We start from the raw sequence: 9,361 nt of genomic DNA on the forward strand, positions 1-9,361 counted from the left end.
AAAATGTAAAAAAAAAAAAAAAAAGAAAAGAAAAAGGCCTATAAAAGTTTGGGCACCCTGCATGGTCACTACTTGGCAATGCACTCTTTGGCAAGTAACACAGCCTGTGAAACAGTACAGTTTACAGCTATTTGAGTAATAGAGTATTCAAAATGTAATATGTAAAATGTCAGTAAAATTTATAATATTAATTTTAGCCTACTTGACCACTCACAACATCCTGGCTCAAACAGTACAACAAAATTAATATTAAGATATTATGTCCTAGCCCATCTGATTTCAATATCCTAAAAGAAACTATCAAATCCTATCGAAGGTTTTAGAGAAGGTGGCTTTTAATCAGTTACATACTTTTTTGCTACAAAATTACATTTTTGAAATGTTTCAGTCAGGCTTTAGGGCTTACCATAGTACTGAGTCGACTTTGATCAGGGTTTTAAACGATTTATTGACTGCAGTTGACTCAGGGTCCTCAGCAGTTCTTGTTTTATTAGATCTTAGCGCTGCATTCGATACTATTGACCATGAGATTTTACTCTCACGGCTTGAGAAGGTGGTGGGAATCCATGGTATAGCACTTACATGGTTTAAGTCCTTTCTTTGAAACAGATCTTTTTCTGTAAATGTTGGTCAAGATTATTCACAACCTGTTTCTTTACTTTGTGAGGTTCCACAGGGGTCCATTCTCGGCCCGAATTAGTTTTCTTTGTATATGTTACCACTTGGATCAATTTTTCATAAGCATGGAATCTCGTTTCACTTCTATGCAGATGACATGCACGTGTATCTTCATCTGCAAAAGAATAGTAAAAAGCAAATAGAATCTTTGCTGGACTGTTTACAAGAAATTAAGCTATGGCTGTCCTTACATTTTTAAAATCTGAATGAAGACAAAACTGAAGTTGTGTGGTTTGGAGCTCCAAATAATTTATCTGATTTGGGCAGTTTAGCCCCTTTTTTGTAAGTCAGTAGTGCGAAATTTAGGAGTTCTTTTTGATAGTGATCTCAAGTTTGAAAAACAGATTTATTCTGTGGTTAAGTCCTGTTTTTATCACTTGAGATTAATAGCCAAGGTGAAACCATTTTTGTCCATGCGTGATTTGGAAAAAGTCATTCATGCCTTTGTATTCACAAGGTTAGATTACTGCAACTCATTCTATGTTGGCATTAATAAATCATTGCTTGACCGCCTACAACTGGTCCAAAATGCTGCAGCGAGGCTTTTGACAGGTTCTCGTAAGAGAAATCATACTCCTGTACTGAGTTCTTTACGATGGTTACCGATCCCTTATAGAATTAATTAAAATATTTTGGTTTTTGCCTATAAATCATTGCATAGTAGGGCTCCATTGTACTTGGCGGAACTGATTGAGAAATATGAGCCAAAACGGTCTCGTCAGCTGACCAGCTGGCTTTGATGATTCCTAGAACTAAACGGCGAAGTGGAGAGCTTTTGTAGCGATAGCTCCGAAACTCTGGAATGAACGATCGTTTTCTCTCAGATCAGCTCCCACATTAAGTGTTTTTAAACACAAGCTTAATGAATATTTCCTTGCATTAGCATTTAATGGGGTATAGACATTTCTCTGTATATTGAAATTGTGGAGTTTATTTCACTAATTTTATTGTGGTTTTAGTGTTGTGTTTTATGTTTGAGACATATTGTGTTTTATTATGTGTTTACATATTGTACAGCACTTTGGTCAATGGTCGGTTGTGTGAAAGTGCTCAATAAATAAAAGAAGAAAGAAGAAGAAATATCATTATTATAATTATTATTATTATAATTATTATTTATTACGATTGTTTTTGTTGTTAGGGTTTATTAAAAAATCTTTGTGCTAGGAAAGCAGGAATAGCAGTAGAGGAGGCAGATGCTTCTAAAGTAAATGTTCTTCTCTAGTTTTTTTCAGAGCTTATTTGTTTGGTTCAGCGATGTGTGTCCAGCATCCATTTCTACACAAATTCAGACTATCGCTACTTTCACCTTTACTCATATCTAGATGCTACTTTAAAGCGCTTTTCTTCACAGGAGGCTAATAATGCTAATTAACGCAACGGGTGGATGTATTTCCTGAAATATTAAAGAGCGGTAGAGCGCACTAAATCCTTTTCCCGAAATTTATTTTCCGCTTTTATTTCGATCATTGTTCAGGTGTTAAACACAACAGCTTTCGTCTGTAGGAGTCTCATTTTAAGAAATAGCGGTTTAATCTGGAATCACTGCTTGGCAACGGATCGAGGAAGAAATGATGGCATGATTTTGACAACATGAAAAAGAAAAAGTGCGGAGGAATATTGTTGCACTGCTTTTGAAATCACCATATGAAGGTGGAGAAAGACTGACTGGAGAGAGGTAAGCAACAGAGAAAAATGTTTAATGGAATCAAAATCAAACTGTCATTTATATCTCAAATGTAACTATTTATACATGATTATAAATGTACTAAATGATTACAATTATGCTTTCTAGTGTGTATATTAGATTTTTGATTAGGTCAGTCCAGAGGCCACGATTCGACCAATGCATAAGTTTCTTAAAAAATACTGAGACTCTTGCTTGCATTTATGTGACATATTGCTGGAAGGAGCCAGAGGAGTGGAGGGGGTGTCAGAGAGAGGGTGGAAGATAGAGAGAGAGAGCTCAGAACGATTAGATGTGGATGGGTTCATAGGTTCATCAGTTTTCTCTTTTTCCACTCACATACATCTTCCACGTAAACTCCTCATGCACATTGGAACAACTCAGTGTCACCCAACACTTTCAGTCCATCCTTGGTTTATTAATATGAGGGGGTTCCCCTTTTTAATCCAGCCTCCTTTTCACCTGCTAATTTTATTCGGTTATAAATAACATAACCTAATCCATTCTTCTCTCTCTCTTCCTTTCTCTCCCCCCAACTAAACTTCAGAATTGAGGAGCAGAGCACAAACAAATCTGCTGGAGCCTCGTTGCCATGGATCCCCCTCCCTCTCTGAGTCTGGCCCTTCTCAGCGGGAGCGAAGACGAAGAGCAACATCTGCCCCTCCCTCTCGGTGGTCTCTCCCATGCTTCCCTTTCTGGCAACTACCCTGGGACCAACCACTCGAATCACACGGGAGGCAACAGCAGCCTGGAGCGTCTCAATGGCACTCCGTCACCCACCACGCCGAACCTTCCCCCGGCATCGCTGCCCAAGTTGCCCCTGTCCACGACACCCCAGCTGTCCACACCAATACCCAACGCGCTCCACCCCACCAGCACCCCGCTCTCCTCCTGCCTGGGCAGCCAACATAGTCTGAGCGGGGAGACTTCGCCTGTCTACAATGCGCTGTTCTACTCCTCTCATTCGCCTTCCACTGAGCGAGAGCGAGAGAGGGGATGTAAACACAGGCAGGCCAGTCCGCTGGTGCACAGGAGGGACAGTAACCCCTTTACCGAGATCGCCATGAGCTCGTGCAAGTACAGCGGTGGCGTGATGAAGCCGCTCAGCCGCCTCAGTGCCTCCCGCCGTAACCTCATTGAGTCCGACAGCGGAAGTGACACCAAAGAGGGCGGGGCGAGTGCGAGCGCGAGCCAGGTGACCACGGCCTCCTCTCAACACAGTCAGTCCCAATCCCAGAACCCCCCAGAGATCGTTATCTCCTCAAAAGAAGATCCACCTTACGGACACGCTTACGAACTCGAGGCCTCGGCCAATCAAATGTCCATCTACCACCAGAACCACGCCCTCTCTGAGAGCAGGGGTGTGCTGGGTGGCATGGCAAGGGGTGGGACTAATGGAAGGAGGGGCGGTGCTGTCGTGGGAGGCCCGGGGAGGACCGCTTCCAAAGCCTCTAAACGTAAGAATCAGAACATTGGCTACAAACTAGGCCACAGGAGGGCGCTGTTTGAAAAGAGGAAGAGACTTAGTGACTATGCGCTCATATTCGGCATGTTTGGCATTGTTGTCATGGTGATAGAGACCGAGCTGTCCTGGGGTGTCTACACTAAGGTGAGGACTTTGTGCACTGGGGACTGGGGTGAATAGTTGTGCACGAGGACACATCCTACTGGTCCTGCTCTGTGTGTGAATGAGAATGAGAGTATGTCTGTGCTTCCCATATTATGTTCCTATAATAACAGTTGTAAAACTTGGATACAGCCATACACTATGTAGTGCAGCCTGTAATGTAAAGCAGTACACAAGTTTACGATCAACCATGATGACATTCCAAAAAACAAGAGCAGATGTTTGACCCAAAAAAATGACTTAAAGGGATAGTTCACCCAAAAATGAAATTCTTTCATCATTTACTCACGTTCATGTTGTTACATTTTTGTCCATCCATTACACATTGTCCATCCATTGAAAGTTCTTGCAACCACAACTTGCGTGTATCATGTAAAAGTAATTTCTTTGAATTCATGGATTTTCCATGGTTTCTTGAATGGTGTTTCAAATATTGCTACCCCATTGCCAATAGACATCCCCCCCAATGTGACCACACCTCAAAATAGTATAGTGTCATCATTTCTGTTTAGTGTTTTTTTTTGTTTGTTTTTTTTGTAAACCAAGCAAATTTGCAACTGACTTTCACCGCCAATGATCAGTTGCATTTTCATTTTATGGAAAATAGCAGCTTTGACCTTTATTATAGTAACTGCTTATGTGTTCTACTGGAAAAAGTCATAGGTTTTAAGCGAGGTGAGGGTGGACAGATGATGACAGAAATTTTCCGATCTGCGAAAAGTGTGAGTCATTTGGAGTGACCAAATTTAGATGTGCGATGCGAATGCGTGATTTTTGCCACAAACACCAACAATAATCAAGCAAGTTAATCATCAGAGATATAAATAAATGTTTTTCGGGAGTTGCATTCATAAGCTGTCACAGTTTGAATGGGCACAAAGTGTCTGATCACAGGAACTTCTGTTATTTAGAGGGTGTAAGGCTTTATCATGTTACACAAGCTAAGCTGAAAATCAGCTCTCAAAACAATGATCTGTGGAGAATTGGCATTTGTCACCCTTTTGGAACAGAGGACACTAACGATGCACCTGTGTATCTGACATGAGCATGAATGTTTTAAATAGTTGTCTATCTTCGTGAACATACACGTGCAGTAGACATTCAAAGTTAGTAATGCTGCTGCTGTCAGAGAAGTGCTGAGGATCAGATGTCTGTAGGCTCAGAAAGAATTTTGGACAGCTGTCTGGGAGATTTCTTAAATGGGGAAGAGATCAGTAATATTTGTGTGATTTAAGAAATGTCTGGAAACTTTTATTAAACGAATGTTCTGGATCCAAAACAAGCTCCCAGAAGAAAATTTTGAATCATCTCTCACTTTGAAAAACAAGCAAAAAATGTTACGTACAGTGCCCCACACATAACAAGTGGATGAAAAAATGGATATTGTGACCATGAATTAAGAATTTGTTCCCATGACTCATTTTTGGCAACATTAATTCATAATTCAATCATGGCCATGTTTTGCTAATTTGTTTACTCATTTTAGTTCAGTTGTGGCCACATTATACTTATTTGTTCCATCATTTTAATTTTGTTTAGCTGTTGCCCACTATTGAACTAAAATGAGGCAACAAATTAATAAGTTGTCGGAACAAAATCTTAATTTATTGCCACAATATCATATGCAGGGCTCTGTATTTATGGTATGGCTCTTATAATGGAAGTCAATGCATCCAGAATAAATGTTAAAGGGATAGTTCACCCAAAAATGAAAATGTTATGTTTATCTGCTTACCCACAGGGCATCCAAGATGTAGGTGACTTTGTTTCTTCAGTAGAACACATATGATGATTTTTAACTTTAACCGTTGCAGTCTATCAGTCGTATAGATAAACATCAAATTTTAATTTTTGGGTGAACTATCCCTTTAAAGGGATACGCAAGGGAAATTTTCTTTAAATGAAAATTCTGTCATTAATACTCACCCTCAAGTCATTCCAAACCCGTAAGACCTTTGTTAGTCTTCGGAACACAATATATTTTTGATGAAATCCGAGAGCTTACTGACCCTGCATAGACAGCAATGGTACAACCAAGTGCCAGGACCAGTATTACAGACATTGATAAAATAGTACATGTGACATCAGTGGTTCAAACTTAATATTATAAAGCTATGAGAATACTTTTTGTGAACAAAGAAAACAAAAATAACAACTTTATTCAACGATTTCCTCTCTTCTGCGTGTTCACGAGAGTACCACTAAGCGTTCTGCTACTAATGCTGTCTATGCAGGGTCAGAAAGCTCTCGGATTTCATCAAAAATATCTTAATTTGTGTTCCGAAGATGAACAGGTTTGGAACGACATGAGGGTGAGTAATTAATGACAGAATTTTTCATTTTTGGGTGAACTATCCCTTTAAAGTACACACTGTTCCAGAAGTATGAACATTTATGTCACCATGAGACCATTGTGAAAGAATCATTCACATCCTTGTCTGTGCAGTTATGTCTGATATTTCAACTCCTATTATGACCACGTAAGGCCAATAAACCATGTAATTTTCACACTGACTGTTTACATTGAGAAAAATTACGTCTGTAACACATAACCAGAAGTTCACCCTTCTAAAACAGTATTACAGTGCAGAAATGATGGTTTAGACAGCATTACAGTTCAAATGTCAAACACTTTTGTACAGAATAAATAATATAATTGGTTTAACCAAAATTTGAGCTACACATTTCTGCTTTTAAACCCTCCACACTCTCTAGACTTCCATTGTAAATGTTTTAAAGACTGTAAAGAACTGAGAGATGAGTCAAAATTGTTTGTGGAAATCAGAAGCATGTTGGCGATAGAGCATACAAAACCCAAACCGTTTGTTTAATACTGAAAGCGGTTTAGTTTAAGTGATGTGGTGAGAGTGTATATGTGTTTAGTTTTACTAATACAGATTTATACATTTTGGAGGAATATGCAGTAAACTCTATTTATGCATGACAAAGCTCCATTTTGCTCTGCATAAGTTTTGATCTCATGGGAGGCGAGAAAACACATCCTTGCAGTCGGCTCTTGAGCTAAAAATCAAGTGTTGCTTGATTTAATGATCAAAGCAGATGTAACTGCCATTACAGCCTACATAGTGTTACTGAAGAACTGGCTTTTACTTCAGATGAATTACAGACTAGTAACATTTTATATAAAGCCAAAGTCTCAAAATCAGAGCGAGGCTGAAGTTAGGTAAGTGACTGATTCTTGTGCCGTTACGTTAAAAGGATTGAATGTAACTGACACATCATGTCAAGGTGAAATATTTTTCACTGTAATAGCCACAGCCTCAGATTGAAGGCTGAATGTATGTGTGTGAGTAAGAAAGGGACAGACAGAGCTGAGCTCATTGTCAATTTATGTAGCTTTGGTGTCAGTTGCCTAATTTTAGTAGGTGACAGGAAGCTCTACTAATATAAGCTATTAACTATCATAGAACCTTATAAGAGACTGATTTGGGACTTGTGACATACAGTGCACAATAATTAATTGCTTGAGAGTTTGATGACAGCATGTTTCTCAAAACTGAAATACACTACATGACTTTTAAAATAGTGTATCTTAAAAACCTTATGCTTAACCACACTGTAAAAAAAATCAGTAAAATTTACGGTAAAAAAACGGCAGCTGTGGTTGCTGGAATTTTACCGTAAAAAATACGGTAGCAACGTTTTGGGACGTTATAGAAGGTGCACAGTGTCATTCACACAAATACTAAACACCATCATGGTAACACACATGAAACTGAAATAATGCAATAAACATTAATTTAACAACATTAGGTGTAACACACAACCCTAATATACAAAACTGATAAGAAAAACTAAGAAGAAACATAGTTATTTCAACAAAAAAAAACATCAAATTTGAAATGTAACGCAGGGAATTCTGGGAATGTCAATTTACGGTTATTCACTGTAAATTATACGGTCTTTTTCACTTCCAAAAACGGTATACTACCGTAAAATTAATGTCCAATACAGTTTTTCACCGTATATAGTAGGGGAATTTACCGTTAACCATTTAACAGGTTTTTACTGTAGCATTTACAGTAGCATTACAGTCTTTTACCGTTAAATTCACGGTCATTTTTTGTATGTGATTTTCTGGGCTTGCATTTCCGTTGAAGGCTACATGAAATACTGCTTTGAAATTAGTCTAAAAAGAGGTATCTTAGAAGGCAGAATAACCATGTTGCATATTTCTCATAAAAAAAAACCTTTGTGTTCTTTAAAATGCTCAGTGGGTTTTGGAACAGTGCAGTCATCTGAAGTGTGTCTGTGCGCGAGTGGGTTTGTGCGAGCGTTATGAGGTGTTCTCTCGCATCTGGCACTGTTCTGAATGGATCTGTCTCAGCATGTAGTCTGGAAATCACTTCTACGTGTGGTCCTTGTTCTACAGGTGTTTCTGATATGGCAGACGTATATGAAATTTGTTCTGTCTCAGTATCTCTCTTTCGCTGCCTGTCTTCCCTGTGGCTTTCTTTTTCTGTCTCTCCCTCTTTCCCACTTACGCTTTATTTCTCTTTTTCTCTCTGTCTCACCCACTCATTTTGTTCTCCTCCTTTCTCATTCTTTCACTCTCTCTTGTACTTGTACTGTTTTTCCTTTTCCTCTCTCTGACGATTCCTTTCCTCTTCTGTCCTGATAATTATTCTTGGTCTGGATATCTTTCTCTTTCTTTCTCGTACTCACTGTTCTTAGTGCTCTCTCTCTCTCTCCACAGATCTCTCTCTCTTTCTCTCTGTTATTGTAGTGGGCGGTGAACGGGGGAGTGTTATTGGAGAGGGGAGAGAAAAGCGAGTGAGTGTTAGGAGAGATTAAATGAAAGGCTGTAATAAAATCTCTTTATTTGAGATGGAAAATGGGTGAGTGAGTCAAGTTTGCACATGAATAATGGCCATGCTGATTGTATACCATTATAGCCATTATAAAGCAGCACAATAGAAGCCTGTTAGTGCTGCATCGCCCCTCAGAGCAATTAAAGGGCTTTTCTCTCAGTGCATTACTGCTGAAGGTCCAGAGACATGTGAGATACTGATGCTCTTCCACATTCTCCAGACTGCTTCGATTTGACTTGACTCATCTAATGGGGAATTACCTCTCCTCAAACCCCCTGTATAGTGAATGGTAACTATCCCATAAGAAACAAGTTTATGTGAATGGATGCTGGAGCATCTAGAGTGATTGTGGAGGAAATGAGTAAGGAAAGTAACTGCTTAGATGCTGCCGAACGCTCACATCTCTGAGTGACAGGCTACATCGATTATTGATAATCACCTTTGCACACCTTCAAGCACCTATTGATGGCTTTACTGCGCTGCTTGAGCTGTGTGTGTGTGTGTGTGTGTGTGTGTGTGTGTGTGTGTGTGTGTGTG

General features: G+C 39.3%; 1 protein-coding gene across 1 annotated transcript in view; it reads left to right on the forward strand.

Annotated features, from left to right (window-relative positions):
* The first annotated feature begins 1,967 nt into the window (after nt 1–1,967).
* Nucleotides 1,968–9,361, forward strand: part of LOC107657645 (small conductance calcium-activated potassium channel protein 2-like) — a 58,358-nt gene continuing 50,964 nt past the window's right edge. Inside the window, exons 1-2 of the mRNA XM_016445798.1 lie at nt 1,968–2,356; nt 2,913–3,974. Of these exons, the coding sequence (XP_016301284.1) occupies nt 2,958–3,974 (1,017 nt within the window). The 5' untranslated portion in view covers nt 1,968–2,356; nt 2,913–2,957. The remainder of the gene's footprint in view (nt 2,357–2,912; nt 3,975–9,361) is intronic.

This window comes from Sinocyclocheilus anshuiensis, unplaced genomic scaffold, assembly GCF_001515605.1.
Source record: "Sinocyclocheilus anshuiensis isolate Anshui unplaced genomic scaffold, SAMN03320099.WGS_v1.1 scaffold43, whole genome shotgun sequence".
Lineage (NCBI taxonomy): Eukaryota > Metazoa > Chordata > Actinopteri > Cypriniformes > Cyprinidae > Sinocyclocheilus > Sinocyclocheilus anshuiensis.